The sequence below is a fragment of the Odontesthes bonariensis genome, chromosome 15, assembly GCF_027942865.1.
Source record: "Odontesthes bonariensis isolate fOdoBon6 chromosome 15, fOdoBon6.hap1, whole genome shotgun sequence".
Taxonomy (NCBI): Eukaryota; Metazoa; Chordata; class Actinopteri; order Atheriniformes; family Atherinopsidae; genus Odontesthes; species Odontesthes bonariensis.
Window position 1 is genome coordinate 29,987,026 of NC_134520.1, and position 19,052 is coordinate 30,006,077.

The 19,052-nt window shown below is 38.3% G+C and overlaps 2 protein-coding genes across 5 annotated transcripts in view; one reads left to right on the forward strand and one right to left on the reverse strand.

Annotated features, from left to right (window-relative positions):
• atp11b (ATPase phospholipid transporting 11B) overlaps positions 1-13,727 on the reverse strand; it is a 47,737-nt gene extending 34,010 nt beyond the window's left edge. For all 4 annotated transcript variants that reach the window (XR_012772964.1, XM_075485931.1, XM_075485930.1 and 1 more), the window contains exons 1-6: positions 13,397-13,727; positions 6,078-6,194; positions 5,141-5,230; positions 3,312-3,392; positions 2,911-3,018; positions 858-986 (exon numbers count right to left, since the gene is read on the reverse strand). Coding sequence is in view for 3 of the 4 variants with exons in the window: in XM_075485931.1 (XP_075342046.1) it covers positions 858-986; positions 2,911-3,018; positions 3,312-3,392; positions 5,141-5,230; positions 6,078-6,194; positions 13,397-13,423 (552 nt within the window). In the remaining variant the exon portion in view is untranslated. The remainder of the gene's footprint in view (positions 1-857; positions 987-2,910; positions 3,019-3,311; positions 3,393-5,140; positions 5,231-6,077; positions 6,195-13,396) is intronic.
• Positions 1-19,052, forward strand: part of dnajc19 (DnaJ (Hsp40) homolog, subfamily C, member 19) — a 472,642-nt gene that overhangs the window by 112,830 nt on the left and 340,760 nt on the right. The gene's annotated exons all lie outside the window — the stretch shown is intronic.

Below are 19,052 nucleotides of genomic sequence, written 5' to 3' on the forward strand. Positions count from 1 at the left end.
ACATTATCAATCGTTACTCTGGATTTATAAACTCCAAAAGTATACCGGAAACTAAAACATTATTTTAAAATCTGACTGAAAGTAAAAGGCTACAGTATTTTTCCAAAATGCATAACACAGACAGATGTGACTGAGGTGCAAACTCATAGTTACAACATATTTCTTGACCACTAAAAACAAACATGCTATATGAAATGCTAACAAAAACACCTGGATGCAAACTGTAAGACAGAGTAGTGCAGGGGGGGGGGGGGGGGTTGTTAAGTTCCAAACTAAGAGTCTAATGCAGAAATGAATATAATCATATGCATGTCAATCAAGAAACATTTTAGGAATACTCATACAGTATCAGTCAAAAGTTTGGACACGCCTATTCATACAAAATGAACGTGCGAGTATGTAAGTTTTGGCTGCTACTGTATATCTAGCACACACAAAGCAGACATTAATCAAATAAAAGATACACAATTTTCTATCAAATAAACTTAAACTATTGATAAATGAATAAATAAATGCATAAATTTTCCCCATAGGTCACTTAAAATGACTAAAAGAGAATCTTTTCATGCATAGAGCTTTAATATGAGTTCCACTGGCCTTACCTTCCAGGCTATCGGAATATCACCAACCTGCTTCTCCTGTGCATCATCACTGCTGTAACTGGTGAAACCAGTCATAAAACTTCATTTGATGTAGTGCAGCAGACCAAACAGTTGCAAGGTTAAAAGGTACCCAGTGATGTTTTACACCACTGGTACCGTTATGTTTTTCTGAGTGGGTTTTTAGGATTAAGTCTGAGTATTGCATGCAAATGACGATGCACGAATGTTAACATGACTACCATCATGCACACAGACCTTAAGGTTAGTCTCTCCATCGAGGCTCGCTGTGGTGATGTGACAAGTACCATCCGAACGATCTGACGACAGCAACGCCAGATCAGCTGGAAACGTCTCATCTTTAGCCACACGGACAATGTCCCCCACCTAGATGGATGAGCAGAAACGCCACCAGGGTAAGGACGGTCAACTTTAGGTTCAGAGGACAATTTACACTTGCTGTTAGAGTGGGTGAAAAACTATAGGAAACTAATATGATATATACGTCCATTTTACAGCCAGGTCAGTATTGGGACTATTAGGCTGGTAAAAGTACTGGTATTTGTTGATAAATATAAATGTTATCGTGGTCTTAATGTCAGAAGTTCCATTAGAAAATCGCCTTCCCACAAAATTTGTCTTTTTTGCCTTAAAGGCCAACTTCCATCGTCATTTCATTAATACTGCTGTGTTCACCATTGTTATTGAATGCATTAGGCGTCGGTTCTGTTAACCCCACAGACTACAGGTTTCTGCTTAGTTATAGGGCCCGTCCGAGGGGGGCGGGTTTCTATGGGCGGGCATAATACCAAGTGGGCAACGCCTTTTTTCAGTTTGACGTAGAATGTACAGGCTTTTCTGATTCACTCGTGGCTCTGCGTTGTTTCTGTAAATTCGGGAAAACAACCTGTGTAGGTGACGCAACACTTGGAAGCCTGGTATGTGTATGTAACTAGGGGTGACCCTCCCTTTTTCAGAAGGAGCAAGTAAAACCGGTTTTTAGTGGAAGTTGGCCTTTAATTTGTCTTTTGGTTTTTACATAGTCAGTCAATTCCTTCTGAGTCGTAAAACAAGATCCACACTTCATTTGTTGTTCTGACATTTCCTTGAAAGCTGGGTAATGTATTCCATGAATACGTTAGAAGCTGCGCGTCAAACTCTCCTGCCATTAAAGATTACCACCAACACGCAGTCACTATGGACGTCTTTGTGCCATCGCATCAAGCTATTTTACCCTTGTTGACAATGACCCTCCTAGCTGTGACTGTTAACAATATCACACATCCTTTTCCAGCTCGAGAGATTAATTTGCCTTTTTTCTACAGCAAACACATCATCGAGACAGGGTTGCATTAACCCCAGACACATTAGTGTCTCTGAGGAGACTTACCTTAGAGGATTTGTGTACCCTCTAATGTTCAGAATTACTGGCAAATAATGCATCAGAGACATTATATCATTGGGGGGCAGCAAAAGTTGTTCATGCTAAAATTCAGGCTGCAGGTTTACAAATTTAACTAAATTCAAATCATAGCATCTCAGAACTAACTTTACACTCCATAAGCACTATTTGAGGACATAACAAGAACAGGCTGCAACAAAACATAAAAATAAACCCATAATCATCTCACCGCCACCATAACTGGACAAGCATTTTTATTAAGTTAAAGCACTTTGGGTGTGAAACATATGCAGCAGGTTCCTCAACCAACCAGTGAATTGGGAATATGTACATCAAATCATTCTTAAACTGTGAACCAGTCAGAGAGGAAAACATTTCCTAACAGATTCCCATCTGAGGAGGAACTCCATCACGTAAATTAGAAGGTGAAAAGATTCATTATGATTATATGCAACATATAATGAGATTGCAGGTGCTACACCACCTGCAAGATTTGAAAAAAAATAATAAAAAATACATGAAAAAGACTAACGTAAAAAAATAAGAATGGCAGCTTATAAGCTTGTAAGACAAATATATGTGAAAAATGAGCAGGAACCAGTGACATTTATACTGACATTCCAGTCATATTTGCACTCAAGAGAATAGATGTCTCTGTTTCCTTTAACCTTTTTTATTAAACAAAGCTCATTTTATTGACTACATTATAACTTTATCTATAAAATGTGTGTTAAATTAAACAAAATGAATTAAACAGCCAAGCTAAAAGTTAATTGCTGAAAGCATTTTTTTTTTTTTGGTAGATACCAGATTATGTAGTGGTTTTACACATTGACAAAACAATTGTGTAAAGGACCTGACATCCTAACTGGGATAAATGGCATGATGGCGTTGCTTTTGCAGTCTCACCCTGATGTTTTTGGATCTCGTCTGGACCAGACTTCCGCTGCGAACCACAAACACCGGAGCTCCATTCACCTCATTGTCCGCCTTGTGTCTCAGCCAATCCTCATAGCCCTGCAAACAAAGCCAAGCCTGTGAACTACTGCAGATGACAGCTGGTTAATATAATGTTATTAACTGACATACGATGCTGGCAAGACTACTCATTGATTATATGAAGTGATTATACCTTATGTTCTTTTAAACACACGTCATTATTCAGATTTTTATAGAGCACTTAAATAGCAAGTGAGCTGAACCGAGTTGGTTTAAAGTGTAGCTTTGAATGATACAGTCATGATCAAAGTAGGCTTGTTCCACATTTCTATCCTACTTAAGAGGAAGCTTTCAGATGCTTGTGTTCTCACCTGTTTTATAGCGGTTACTGTGATCACAAAGAACAAAGGGAGCCCACTGGTGACTGGGGAAGTTGGGGTGTCTATCATTAACTGCAAAGGAAAATACACCAAAATGTCACCAAATCTGAGGTGCAGTAAAAAAAAAACAAAAAAAACATGGGTGTGACCTGTTTTACAAATGAACTAGAAAGACAACAACGAGAAGTAGTGGTTTATGTGTCAAACAGGAAATCCATACAACTTCCCTCAAAGGCTAACTGCCGGATCGAAACCTCTAAATGTTTCACCTTGGTTAAGCTTAACCTGCATGCACGCATGTCACAAAGGGAGAATGAGCCAAAACGTGGTTACTTTCTACAAATGTCCTCACAGCTAGTACATAAAACTTTAAAAGTGTGCCCACAAAATAGATAAACAAGTATGCATAAACACAACATTTCCTGCAGACATGTCTAAGTTTAACCTTAAATGACTCCAAAAACAACCGTTTGTTTAAAGTCTCACAGTGTAATTTAAATACAGATTCCCCATTTAACATGCCTTTTAAGAATTTAAGTTGCAAATATTGGACAGATGAAGTCATAGTTAAAGATATGAAAAAAGGTCTTTGTCCAAAGCATGCAGCTTTATTTACACGGTTTTATCGTGTCCCTCAGACACCAACTCTTACAGAGTAAAGTGTTTTATAATAACAGTGTAATTCTTGGCTTGCACTACATCTATTTCCTAGTAGCCAACATTAAACAGAGTATCACTGAAAGCACTTTTTCTAAATCACAGGCTCTAAAATCTGCATACAAGGCTGAGATGCTATAGACAACAGAAGTCTTTAAATATGAAGAATACATAAATGATCTATCAGACACTTAGGGCGATGGGTTATGTGACTGATGCAGTCTTCATAGATTAGTGAACTCTCAATTAGATTTATTTCATTTACATGATATTCAGTTTGGGCAAGATGGCTGAATGTAAGTTTTGTTTGTTTTCAAGAAAAAGTAAATAACATATAATTAAAGAAAATAAATACCTGACCATTCAATCAAAAACTAACAAAACAATATTTACCTAAACCATATTGACATTGTGACTTTTTCTGGAATCTACAAGCAAATTTATAACAATTTATAGGTTTTCTAGGGATGCATGTGAAGCCATCTTAAAAAGATGAAATTGTCCATCTAAGAAAATGTCATGTTCACGTTGTAGAGATGAAAAAAGGCCATTTCAGACCAAGTTGACTTCAACTGCACTGACAACTTGAGTGGGTGAAAAGTCAAGTCAAGTCAAGTCAAATTTATTCATACAGCACGTCATGTACAAAACAATTCAAAATGCTTTACATAAAATAAAAGCATTGCAGCGGGGAGTGGAAGAACCAATAAAATATGTAAAAGATTTTAAAAGAGAAACAAATAAAATAATTAAAATGATTAAAAACTAGCAACAGTCTAGATAGGTTCAAAGATACCGTGCAGAAAAGGTAGTCTTTTCAAACAAAGTCAAGTCAATTGCTTTGGCTTCACTGCACAGTCCCAAATGCATCAAATGGCAGCTGAAAATCTGAAAAATACATCAAGCTTCAGTACAGGACAGCTGATGTATAGTGAAGGCCTAACGCTTTGGGCTGGCTGCATAGTATTTCTAAATGTGTGGGCATACTGCTTTAATACTGAGGCAGACCCGTCTCTCCTCTGGTCTCTAGAACTGAATGAGTCATTCACTCATGCAGAAGCAAATGCCTGGTACAGGAAAGCGGAGGTCACAGATGACTCATCACCATCTAACTGAGAAGAACGTGTACCTGCGAGAAGGAAGTCATTATGTGCTTACATTACCTGTACAAGAAAGATGATGAGAAAATAGAAGTTTGCTATCCTTCTGAATTGCTCAAACAGATTCTTGGGGACAAAATTCCAAATTGTGTACTGAAAGAGAAAGAAAAACAACAAAAATCAGAGGACAATGGCACAGGAAAGGTTATTTGGATTATACATATGCTTCAAAAAGCCAGACAGGTGGAATCACATTTAATACTGTCACTTGATGGTTAAGTCTTCTTTAGTTTCATTAAAAACTGAGTCAATAAATCAGAACAAACACACCAAATTTAATCTTTATATCATTTAACTTAAAATTCCCATAACTGTAAGTACTCAAATACTACTGTCGATAAATAATCATCAGACAAATCAATCACTATCATTACTGTTTATGGCAGGGAGCAGCTTCTTTGGGCCGCGGTCATGTTACCCAGCTAGTCTTCCAACTGACCTCCTAATTCTCTCACCAACACAAAAGCTTTTTGTCCGTGCCAATCCCATCATCAACAAATCACGCTTGAAACTTCTCTCCCCACCACATCGCCACTCCAAACCAATTTGTTTCAACAGAAGACAAGATGGTGCCAGGAATCAGGTCATGAGTGCAGAGTTTTCTCTCAGTGACTTGTCAGCCATGGTTGCTGTCGCTGCTTGTGGAAAATGTTATGGGTCTCATCTTTTACCAAAGAGCACCTAAAAGCTACACTTTATGTTTACAGCCTCCATTCAAAAAGAGCGGTGTGTCTGTCTTACACTGGTTCAGCTGAAAGAGGCTGCACAACCAGCTATAAATTCCTTTCCATTCTGGTAATTTGTGCAAGTTAATTAGTTAAACCAATGAAATCAGTGGACCTCTAATTATCAACTTTCATAACCTTGTTTTAGAATCACAGTGTATCCGGTAAAGTATCATAAAATACAACCCAGACCTGTGTTAAACAAACTTTGTTACCTTGGATGAGATGATCCTGTTGTCTGCAAAGCGTTGAGGTATGTAGTGGCCATGCTCTGGGAAGTGGTTTGCTACATAAACCGTCCTGGTCTCACTCTGATGAGGAGGGTCAAAGCCCTGAGACATGAGAGGATAGCAAGTAGAAATAAGGAAGGAAAAGGAAGGAAAAGAGAATGAAAAAAGGTTACAAAGGCAGATCTTAGTACATATTTTAAAAGAAATTACATACAACTATGTATCAAAGTTCATGAATGTTCCCTTCTGATCTTCAATCATAATTTAGATTTATGTCAATCAGGTAATCATTCACTCAACTACATAACAACTAGTCCTGGCAGATAAAACATATAGTTGGTTAAAGCACAAGAAGAAATTCATATGGTCATTTTAAAAAAGCAAATGACAGTAAGAGTTTTTTTTAGGCTTTTTCCGAGCTAATTTCCGACTGGATTGAGAGAGGCTTGCAAAACACTAATGTTATGTACAAAAAACCCAGCATTTAACTACACTTTATACCATGCTTCATGGATTTAAATGGCTTGCACTGATCAGTTTTATTCAACCCAACAGAGTCAACAACTTAGTCACAGTCTTAGAAATAACGTGTGGTTATTTTTGGCATGTTAAGGTTAATACTGCTTAATATTTCCAGGTAATGATGGTCATTTTGGTGGTGAAACATGCCACCCAACTACTGAACTAGAGAGCTCAAAGCAGGTGCTTGTTATTACTTGCAAATGTTAAATGACATGGAATAAACATGCATATACACAGAGGAATGCACCAGGACTACATCACTACACACATTTAGCACTGTTCAGGGACTTGGGAACTGCTAATGCCTTTCTGTACAACTCTCTCACACTCATGGTTCTCAGTTGCAGTCTTTTTGTTTCATAAATAAATTGACAACACCAAAAACTACGGCTGAATACGAGGACATTTGTTAAAATTTGTCAACGTGCCCATGGGAGAGTATTTATCAAAAGATGCAAGAACTACTGCAGAAGGCCACTCCCAACAGAAAACTACATGATCAGGATCTTCCATTTGGACGGATACTTTCTTATCCACTAGGCTAACGCCTTTAAATAAAAGAACAAAAAGAAGGAGAAAACTCAAAAAAGCATTCCGTTTCAAATGTATCTATAACTCTCTACTGACATTTATGTCGGACAGATGTTTGTTCTTAGCTCAAAGTTGAATGAAATTTAGTAAGCAACAAGTGACAATAAAAAAAAAAAAAGACACAATGATGCAATTACTACTAATAATAACAATAATCATCATCATCGGATCCATCTTCAAATCAAGGAAGTGTCGTTAATGGCAGCATTTCCAGGACACCACCTTATAAAGACTTTCCAAAGGATTAGTTTAATGTTTGAAGGGACTTCATCCTTCATTATGGGAGGTTTATTGGATACTCTTGTGTATCCACTGCACCCAGAATCCTTTGCATGCATCCGCAACATCACTGACAGAAGATGGACCAACATCGGAGCAGTATGCATTTAAACGTAAATATACTTTTTAATGCCTTTGTTGTCATCATCAAGTTTTAGCATCGTAATGTGCTCTAACTGAAGAACATTAAAGTAAAAAATTCATTATGAAATGAGATGAAAACTGAGAACCAGTACCCAATTTTCTGAAGTACTGGGGTCCTGCACCTCTGAGCGTATTAACTGCTTCATCGATGCTGGCAGAGGCTGGAGATGCACACAGATTGCAAATCAACATCATACATGTACATCTGTACATGCTGTGGTAAAAGGGGGTTCTGGCAGAGCAAAATAGTGGTCCAAAGCATGGATTCACTTCCAGGAGTGCCATGTATTTATAGCTCTACATAAATGCAGCTACAAGCGCTACAGTTTCCCTCATCATCATACGCTGAACACACTTTTAAATAAATAAAAATATTCTCTCATGTCCTCTATATCAGATGTTGACCAAGAGGCTTCCGCCACAGCTTAGGTTAGCTCTCAGGCTAATGATGGCTCAGCTAAACTTCTATACACTTGCTGCTAAACCAGAGAAAGTGCCGTCTGAGGAAAGGGTGGTTGTGGTTTGTTGTGAAAGCCTCGCACACTTTCTCAACGGTACACTTCGGTATTTCATGTAGTAAGCAGTTGTGTTGATGCTGAAAACCTCTGTGGAGAACTTGAATATTGAGTAAAGAATCGATAGGGGGATTGATAAAGATCGATGAGCAGTATTGATAATGGCATTGGTATCAATGGTCAATTTCTGTCTCTAAATATAAATGGCTGTTAGATAGAAAGCCATGCAACAGCTACTACCTAACAGCCAAGTCAATTATTTCAGCTTTTGTGTGTAGGGAGTAACTAAAAGTAGGATGGTTTCCCTCTCATTAGGACAGTACTTTCCTTCAAAGTCGCATCTAATCCTTAATCCAACAAAGTCTTTGACATTGAGAAGCACCTATAGATTCCATAAAGTATATTTGAATAACCTATTTTCAACAAATACTCCCATCCTCAACAGTACTGTGTGTATTTAGGATAGATAGGACAGTCTTGGACTTCTATGATATAACAGTAAGTGATGCTTGTTTGACAAAAGTGTGAAAATCAAAGCAAATTCAACACTGCATCTGTTCAAAAGAACTGAATGGTTCCTATAACATGCGTAGATTTTCAAATATAGAATCAACTCATTGTGACAACACTGGTCTCACCAGATAATGACACAGTCCTTTATGAAAGGCAACACTTCTCAGCTACAGTAGAAAAAGGAAGTTCTCACACATTTCAAGTAAATGAATAAGCTCCAGTTAAAACTTTAGAATGTGTCAAACTACAGCATGAAAAATGTTTTACAAAGATAAGTTAACAGACCAGGAAACCCATCACTGTTTAACACTACCCACTGGAACACTGCTATGAAGCAGGTACAAATAAATAGAAATGAAGTTCAACTGGATTTTAAAAAATAAACAAAACATGTAAATATAGAGCAGCCAAGCTTTGAAAGCCAAAAAAATCCCCACATCTAGCGAAACAATGGTAAATCACTGGCATTGATCAATCAGCCATTACATATTTGCATATAACTTATGGTAATCTTTTAAAGTTTGGTACACACTTTGAAATATAACCTCACAAAGGAACCTTAAAGGTGGTTGTCGGAGAGGAGTTCAGTTTTTCAGACAGACTAATGCACCTGAAGATCCAGCTCAGCTCATCGATCAGCTAAGTTCAAGTTGCAAAATCATTGTCTTGGCACACTTTAACCTAAGCTAGTAGAACTGTTGCCTGAGTGCTTTGTAACACCAATAAAGATGAGGCTTTGTGAAATTATAGGAATTAAATTAAAAATATCACCGTCGTCCATGCTGTAGTGTTGATACTTCAGACAGAAAGAGTACTAGTACTTTATCATTAGTACTCCAAGTACCCTACAGTGTTAAAAGAACAACATGTTATCATTTATTTATTTAAACTTTATTTCATTAGTATTCACACTAGCAACAGCTGCATGCTACATCTATCAGTGGTCAGTGTGATATCTCTACAACTTGGCTGGAGTCCAGCCTCATCTAAATGAGCTCAAATCCACAAAATTTAGAAGGCACTTAGGAAGAAAAAGAAACCACAGGGTGAACAGGATCTCGGGCTTGAACGAAAGTGCACACTTCAATAAGGCAACAACCCAAATCACAGCACCAAGAAAACTCATTAAAACTCTGTCAAAGTCCTGGAGTGACAGCCACCTCTGGGTCACAAACTCAGGATGTAATAGTGACTAAAATGAATGGTTTGGTATGTACCTAAATACGTTTTCAGTACTGCACACTAAACAAACGAATTGCAGACCACAACGTTTTCATTTTTTACTTTGAAGAAGCATTTCAGACTATTCAAAAAAAGAGTTTAAGATCACTTACTGACCAGATCATGCACAACATCTCAGTTATTAAGATGGGACGCAACATATTGGTATAATAGTTTCCATGTTTAGATAGTACCTCAGGTCTTAAAGGGTTAAATTAGTCATACCTGCATAAAATGCTAATAAAAAGACAACTGCGTGTTACACAGAAAGAGCTGCATTTAGTTTCAACAGGTAGCCAGACTAGTTTTCACTTCAAGAAAACCAAGCTGATACTGAGCTGAAAACCTAAAAAAACACAAAGATGATTGCATACAAATCTTTAAAAACTGCATCGTACTGATGTCATACTGGGCTGGCAGGTAACAAAGATGTTGGATAGATACATGTTTGACTGGCAATAAAAGGAGCCCATATCTGTCTAAGTACGGCTATGAGGTGAACCAAAGTAGAAGCCTTTATTCTTGTTATATTTCATTTATTAAATTTTTACTAATCACTTGCTGCATGTAATGGGTAGCAGATGAGTTTAAGATAGATATCACAGCTTTCAGACCATCAAAATGATGTAAATAAGAAGACACTGAATATTAAGAAGATGCCTCGTATTTTTAATTCATCAAGTTCACACTGGTCATAATCTACAAAAGGTAAATAAGTAGCAAAACAATGACAATAAAAGTTAAATACACATGGCCAGCAGTTGCAATGTTGCCAACTTGTAAACGCACAGTGTGGCTGAAATAAGATCTTTCATTTTGTCCACTGACTCTAATGCCCACATCAACTTGAAAGCAGACAGGTAATTACTACCTGAATATAGCCTACAAGTCCCACAGTGCTTTGGTGGAATCACTGCTCCTAAACAATGAAATGAAAGACAACCAAAGCAGCAGATGGAGTTGTATTAAAGACCAAGAGGCTTTGAATCAAAAGCAATAAGCTAACTGAGAATGGGGAAAGCAGAGAGGGTGCATGTAGAGTATGCAGTAAGACAGAGAAACTGCATCACACAGAGGAATAACTAGAACTATGCCAATAAGTAGACAGATGATGTCATTGCTGCTTTTGACTGCAGGGCTGACAAAAACTATAATAGCATGATTGCAGACATGCTATGCTAAACCAAAATTTAACTAAATATGTCAAGGCAAGAATAGTCAGTTATAGGCCGAGGAAGTGACCTTCTTCTTTATAAAGGATGGGATAATTATTCATTAGACGTGTCACTCCTTCGTGAGAGTGGATTACTTGGGTTGCTGCAGCAATGTCCACAAGAGATCCTGCACTTCCCACTCCTTATATCGAGCTATAGATTCACACCGGTAAGATTGACAGCAGAGGCCAACGCTGTTAACAAAGCAGAAACTATGATAGCTATATCTAAAATCTCATGCAGAGCTTTACTGAAGATATAAGAAGATATAAGTTATCAGAAAAATATGTCAGAGAGTTTCGCCAAGATGCTGCCGTTACATAAGCCGTAGTTACAGAAAGTATTGATGGTGTAAATGCAGAAGTTCTAGCATGATGTCATCAATGTAAGTGACAACAGACCGACATTAAAAGTCTTTCAAACTGCCACTCCTACACAGCTCTCGGACTTCCTATGTTGAAGAAAGAAGCTAAATATCAGTAAATTAGCTTCTAGATATCAAGGCCAGACAAATGCCCTCCAACAAACTTCTACATTGGGCCAGGCGTGTTAAGATGCCCTTTAATTACACTTTTAATTAACTTGGCAGGTCAATTATATGGGATGGGTCAAATGAGCTGAGCTGCCACAAATTAGAAGGAGGCTACCACTTCTTAATGGTCTGAATGGACCCAAATCCTCTGTGATGGTCCTAAAAATGTGAGTCTCAAAGCAGAAAAAGAACTTTTGCACTGATAAACTCATCAAGGAATTACTATAACTCTAACCCAACCTCAAATACAAGAAGAACACATGGTGATTAAGATCCGAGAGGTCAAAACCACTGTAACATTGATTAAACTCAGTAGCTACAGGGACTTTAGTGGTTCAACTATGTGTGACTTATCAAATTAAATAAACGTATACACCCCACATGTGCTTACATACCAACTGTACCAGTCGCAACTCACTCATTTACTGGACTCTGAATGTCAGAGCAGTTTTATATGCAGGCATCCCTCAACTCAGAGCCTATGTGACTCACCTGCACACGCACCATTAATTCAAATCTGAATAGGACGATACCAATTTCCTTGGCATTGAGGTTTAACATCACTGCTGCCTTTACCTGTTAATGAGCTGGGTTAGGTTAGATTGTACAGGCATGTATCCAATTATATGGTAATATGAAAATGTAGACTGTTTCACAGTCAAATACATCTAAACACATCAATACAAAAAAATGAGGGCCGAAGCTACAGATGTACTCTGTGTATTCTGCAACATTTCTTCAGTGAAATGTTTCTATTACTGCTGTTTTCAAAATCATTGTACATTTACTACCAAAACTGGCAACTTGAGAGGAGAACATGCAGTATTTACAAGTACTTAGATCAGTTTATAAATAAAAAGATGCAGGCATTAATGTGTATCGGTATAGGCTACCGTTTTTTATATCCAAATGTAATCAAAACGTTATCAAGTAATCCTGGGCAATGTAAACACAACAATTACATCACTAATTTGTACTTTTTTTGAGTTGGTTATTTCATTCATTTAAAAAAAAAAAAAAAATCTGACTAACCCTGTTAATTACCAAATAGCCATGTTTGAAATGGGTGTGTGACAGAAACCGGATGTTCTCATAGACATTAACATACAATTTTGGCCAGACTCACAGTAGGCAATGAATGCGAGCCAATCCAAAGGTATTTTAAAAGTTAAAGCAAGTCAACTTTAGTTCACACCTTTGGGACCTAAAGCTTATACCCACAGAGCTGATTAGATTAGTCATTTGTCCTCTTGATAATGCCAAAACGCATTAACAACAACTCCGTGTGGGTGTGTATGTCATCACTAAAGGTTGAGTTAGAATCCCCGTTTAACTTCCCCTGAGCTACTTGTACGTTGTTAGCTATCTAGCTGGTGCACAAATAACGAACTTCCAGGTACATTTTGCAACATGAAATAGTACAAATGCGGTTAAAAATCAAGCAAACTTCAGTACAAACTTATAACGCAAATGTTAACTGAACACTTTTCCGGTTTTACGGGTTTAAACTAGTTAGCGACACCACCAACTGCCAGCTAGCTGCAAAGGTAACTGTTAGCTAACGTAACGTATACCTTGACTGTCATCAAGACGTGACAGGCAGCAATGTTTTTGAACACATCAGCAACAGCTAAACGGCTAGGTTAGCAAGTTACAATTAGCCAAATAAAGTTAACACAGCTCTCACTAATGCGTTAAACTTCGTGTTACATTAGTCGAATTAAAGGAGGCCAACGTCAATAGAAATATACAGCAGTTTTTTGTTTTTTTTACCAGCTGCTGTCGTATCCACCGCAGCATCTTCGCAGAAGACGGCACAAGCGGCCAGCACAGTCGTTGCCTGCGCTAGCACTAGCTACTCCAGCGATCCTGTCCCGAAACAGAAATATATCTCCCCAGAGGCTGCTCTTGTCGGTCGCATTGCGCGGCACATTCATACAGTTTGACTGTACAGAAGATTGCGTCCAGTCTCTCCCATTGCGCGGAAACGTCTGACAAAATGATTACTGATAAAAAGTAACAGACGGCAGGCTACGGAGTCCCAGCGAGCTCCGCTGCTACATCTCTGCTCTGCCACGATCACTTTCTCCCTGCCAACACACACGCATACACACGCATACACACGCGTGCACACGTACGTGCGTCTACATACGCACGTACAGTACTGGGCAGAAACCGGCTGCTCTCTACGGTCTTTTAACGCCCCCTATAGATAGATAGATAGATAGATAGATAGATAGATAGATAGATAGATAGATAGATGCCATGATTGAATTTGGATGAATGGAAACATCTTTATTATCATTAAATCACAACAGCAAAAAGCACCAGTGCAAAGAATGGCATAGATAAAGCCTGAATTCCCTTTATCTGCTTCACTTTAATTCCCTTGCTTGTATCCTGCTCATACTTTATATGTTTACAATATACTACAGGGGTACTTTTAGATTGCTGAGCTCATCATTTTGCAAACTGCAATACGGATAATACCAGAGAGCCTTGAGTCACATTCAGATTTCTTTCTATAGGATTTTCAAAAGGAAAAGCTTGAAAATACTTTATGACATACAGCGTACAGTGGGGGACTTAAAGTATAGTTCAAGTGTGTTTACATATCATATTGCAGGAGGTGCGTTCTTAAGTTCTTATCTCCCGAGGCAAGTCCTAAATGAACATGATGTACATTTATCTTTACTTCACCTTTTTATTCCTGTCTTCTAAAAATTGTCGCAATGCTCTACTTCCGTTTTGTTCGAGGCTTCTCACATAAAGTGAGGTAATCTCAGTCTGAGTGTCTCATTTTCACCACGATGAGTCCATCCCTGTTCCCTCCCTCCTTACAGAGTTAGCTGCTTATTCCAATCAGTCAATAATGTATAGAGAGCGAATGATAGCACACAGGGAATGAAAATCTATATGGGTATCTGTAAACTTTTGATGCACTCTCTTCCAGTTGATTCATTATGAAGCATATGATTGAAAACATGAACAAGATTTTTTCATTAATGACAAGCGGAGCAAATGCTAATGATTGGGTGTAATCAATGTGTGCCAGCAGCTATATTTGGAGCAGAACAGCTGCAGCTGCCTTGGCATTTTTCTCTCTCCCTCTCTCTCTTGCTGTCTGGTCTCCAGTGAAAGTGAAAGACTCATGTATTTGCATTTTTCTGCATTACACCCAATAGCCTCACCCTTGTGCCTTTAGATGCTTGATTCAGTTGCCTTTCCATTAAGAAATCCTTTTTAACAAAGAAAAAAGCAAAGCAAAAGGCCACCAATTTTCATTTATCTACAAGATTAAGTCAGCTTTAGGGCTCTTTTAGAGTCAACTGAGTAGAACACAGAATGTGCAACAGTGTCTGTTGCACCTAGATTCAAAGCTCTCTCATCTGTCTCATATAATCTGTGTGTTTGTGTTTTTTTTCCCCTGCTGGGCCTCCAGTAAAAGCCAGAATGTCACAAACTCATCTTAAAAAGAGAGATTTATTCTGCAAATCCAGTGGATAATCTGCAGTGTTTGTGTGTGCGTCCAAAGCTCCACGATTCTCCCCATGTGACTGACAACAACTGACTCTAGTTTACACTCAGTTACATAATGCCACTGCAGCAGCAACATCTGGGAGCTCATTCCTCACAGCTGGACTTGAATTTTTAATGTGAGAGGTTTTCAGGGACACGCACATTGCTGGTGCTACACCTCTAAATAAATGAAGAACTTTTCAAGGGCTGAAAAAGTCCTTCTCTGACAAATCTGTAATTTCCTCAAGTTACAGGCAACAAAAGTAATGATTTACTTGACCAAGTTTCTCTTGGTGAAACCACTCATCCTGTCCATCATTGAAATTTAAAACTCCGATTCAAACTGATTGTTGCTGAGGTGATTTAATATACTTTAGGCTTTGTGAAGCATAAGTCAGACCAGGTACTGTGGTCATGCACAATTGCTGCAAGTGGAAATGTGTGTTTAATGCACAGCTTTGTACCTGAGACAGGAGATTGTTGGTCAGTGATCCACAATACCCTCAATGTCTGTAATGGAAATGGTTGGCAGGGGCCGGGCACTAGATTATTTCTGGCTGCCTTCCCAGCTTTGTTCTGAATTGAATTTATACTGCAATCCTGCAAGTGCTTGGAAGACCTTTGAACTAATATGTTACAATGCTCTACCATACAGCACAGTTAAGAGTACAAATAATTTAACTTGCAAGAGTGGCCCCATATGCTTCCAGAACTTTGTATGGTTACATCATGCATGAGATTTTTCCAAAAGAAATTCCTAATCGTGGCTGAATAATGCATTTAGTATACAGAGTGGCTTGGCATGGGATTATGTAAGTGAGATAAAAGGGGTGCATTACATGACTGAGCCATTAGTTACATCCCACCACTGTTTTTTGGTGTGTTTTAATGAACCAGAAAACTGGCAAATAAATGTGAAGTGTGCAGAATTTTCAACAGTGTTGTACTATATTGTTAAATATTGTGAAACTGCAGGGTGCACCCTGGACAGGAGAACCCACAAATGCACATGAGTAACATGAAAACTCCACTCACATAGGCCAAAGCCAAGACCTTCTTACTGTGAGGCTGCAGTGTAGACCACCACACCACCATGCAACCCATAATCTCGATGTTTACATTTGCAAGTTAACATCACCTCTAAAATTACTGAAGTTTATGCACAAACATTACTCGATAGTATTGACTGCCTTGAGCTACAAGGTTCGTCTAATCTGAATCTAATTTACTCAGCAATTAATTTTATGTGAGGGCTATATGTCAGAAAACACAATTTTATGCTATAATTATCAACATTAACCATAAGATGTGAGAGATGTAAATTTAATTGCCACACAATGATCATTTTTATGGCGCCAACTCACAACAGTCATCTTTACCAAAAAAGTAAGCAAGTTCTATACAAGTTCAATTTAATACAGTTCTGTTCAATCCATTTCATTACAAATGTTTTCATGAAGGAAATGAGCAGATCAGACTGAATCTCACTTATGTTCAGACCCAGACAGGAGGGGAGAAACTCACTTTCAACAGGAAAAGACCTCCTCTGGGGAGGGTGGCTAAGACAGTGACATGTATAAACACAAAGAAATCAGGCCATGGATACCTGGAATGAGTGTAAAAAGAGAAACACAAAGTTGATGAAAGCAATGATGTCACATACATATATGTAGATGGGAGAGTGCAGAGTGAGGAGAGGTGCTAGGTGCGTCATGGGAAGGTCTTTAGCAGCCTGGGCTTATGGCAGCATAACTAAATGTATGGGAGATTGTCACATTAGCCAACCCTAACAATAAGCTTCATCAAAAAGAAAACTTGTGTCTGCCTCCTAAATCCAAAGTGGGACCTGGTTCCACAGACTGATAACTGAAGGCTCTACCTCCCATTCTACCTGTGAAAACTCTGGATTCACGAGTTCTCTATTGGGAAAACATGGGGTTAAAAGAGCTTTAAGGTACAATAAAGCTTGGTTCGTAAGAAATTTACATGTGAGAGAAACAAGTCTCTGTTCAGGATTTAACAGGGAGCAGATGAAGAGAGGCTGAAACCGGAGAAAATACTATCACTGCTACTGATTCTCTGCAGAACCCTCACTGCAACATTTGGACTAAAAATGATCGATTATGATCAGATACTGTTGGAAATGTACCACAAATAAAAACAGGTTAAAAATATTACAGTATGTGTCATTGATTGAGAACACTTTAAGACATGAACAATTAAAAGTCACATATTAGGATTTTGCTATAATTTTCCTGAAAAGATAGTGATTGATAATATATTTGACTGTGACTCAAAGGTTTTGTATAGGAGGCTAAACTACATCTTTTGCATCTGCCCCACATTTCTTATAGGAGTTTGTTGCTATTTGACATGCAAATGCTTTTTTTAAAGGCAAATAAAGGCTGAGCTAGAAAGAGTATAATTTTCCTTTCCTTTCCTTTCCTTTCCTTTCCTTTCCTTTCCTTTCCTTTCCTTTCCTTTCCTTTCCTTTCCTTTCCTTTCCTTTCCTCTCCTTTCTCCTTTCATTTCCTTTCCTTTCCTTTCCTTTCCTTTCCTTTCCTTTCCTTTCCTTTCCTTTCCTTTCCTTTCCTTTCCTTTCCTTTCCTTTCCTTTCCTTGTCAGTGTGTTTGACAATATTGAACTGTGTTAATTTATCCAGTCAGTTTAACCATGCCATGGCTGATCTTCTTGGTAAATACACCAGCGCTAAGTGGCTTTCAGTCATTACCACCGAGTATCCCTAATAGTACTAATAGGCTTAGGGCAAACTCTCCCTCTCAGTCAAGCCCCCCTCCCTCCTCCATACAGTGCATGCGTGCTCAGGCTTCAGCTACCACTTTGTGTGTGCGTGTGGTACATAACTGTCTTGTTGTGTTAAAATGAATATCAGTCTTATTGAGAGGACAAGGGCCCTGGGGACTGAACTGAAATGGTTACTCTGCCTCTTAGGGAAACAGAAAATTAATGGATTGGCTTTTAAACTGGATGGCTGAATCAATACAAAAAGGCCATTAGAGAAATAAATGAATTAGACTCTGCTTTCAAATCCAGACATGCATTAAAGTTATATAAAAGTGATTATGTTGGTGTAGGTTAGACCACCATATAGGTTGTAACACATGAAAAAGTTTATTCTTGGCTTGTTATTGTATAGATTCCTTGATTTTTCTTTTCAGTAATTCACTGCTGAGATCTGAAATGATGGTGTGAGTCTCCCTCTAGAGGACAAACTGAGGTGTTGCACACATAAGACTCCATCTCCAAGACTGCAAAATAATGTTGTAAAAGAATAGGCTGCACTGGAAAATCTGTTCTTATTTTCACTTGTGTGCAAATCTAGATTTTATCTGTGATTCCAGATTTTTATCAGCTGGATTTGATAAGACAGTCTGTCACAATTGATTGAATCGCTGCAATTCTACTTTTTGTTGATGCTAGCTGTCTTGGAATGTGAGAGAGAGCTTGTCTATGTGTGGCCAGGTGGGTATTGGGTTTCCTGTAAAGCTACTAGCTCTTCCTTTAACACCCTGACCTTCTTAGTCTTTGACCCGGAGTGACAGAGGGAAGGCAGTTCTTCATCCACTTCGCTGGATCTGGTCATGGATCACAAGTTATGTGTGTATGTGTGTGTGTGTTTTAATAAACCAGAGTCTTTAAAAATGATCCACAAACAGTGCAAAGGCTTTTACTTTCACTGAGAAGTTTCAGATGAGTCTTTAAATGAACATTTTCAAGAAGAACACATGTTGATAGCTTAATTCATTGGTTGGATTCAGTTTTCAAGTTCACAACAGAGTATTCAGTGACACCTGAGAGCATGCAGTGTACATCAGAGCAGGAAGTCAGAACTCAAAAGCATGTCATTTTTGTACCTTCACACTGTTGTAGCACAGACAAAGAAACAAAT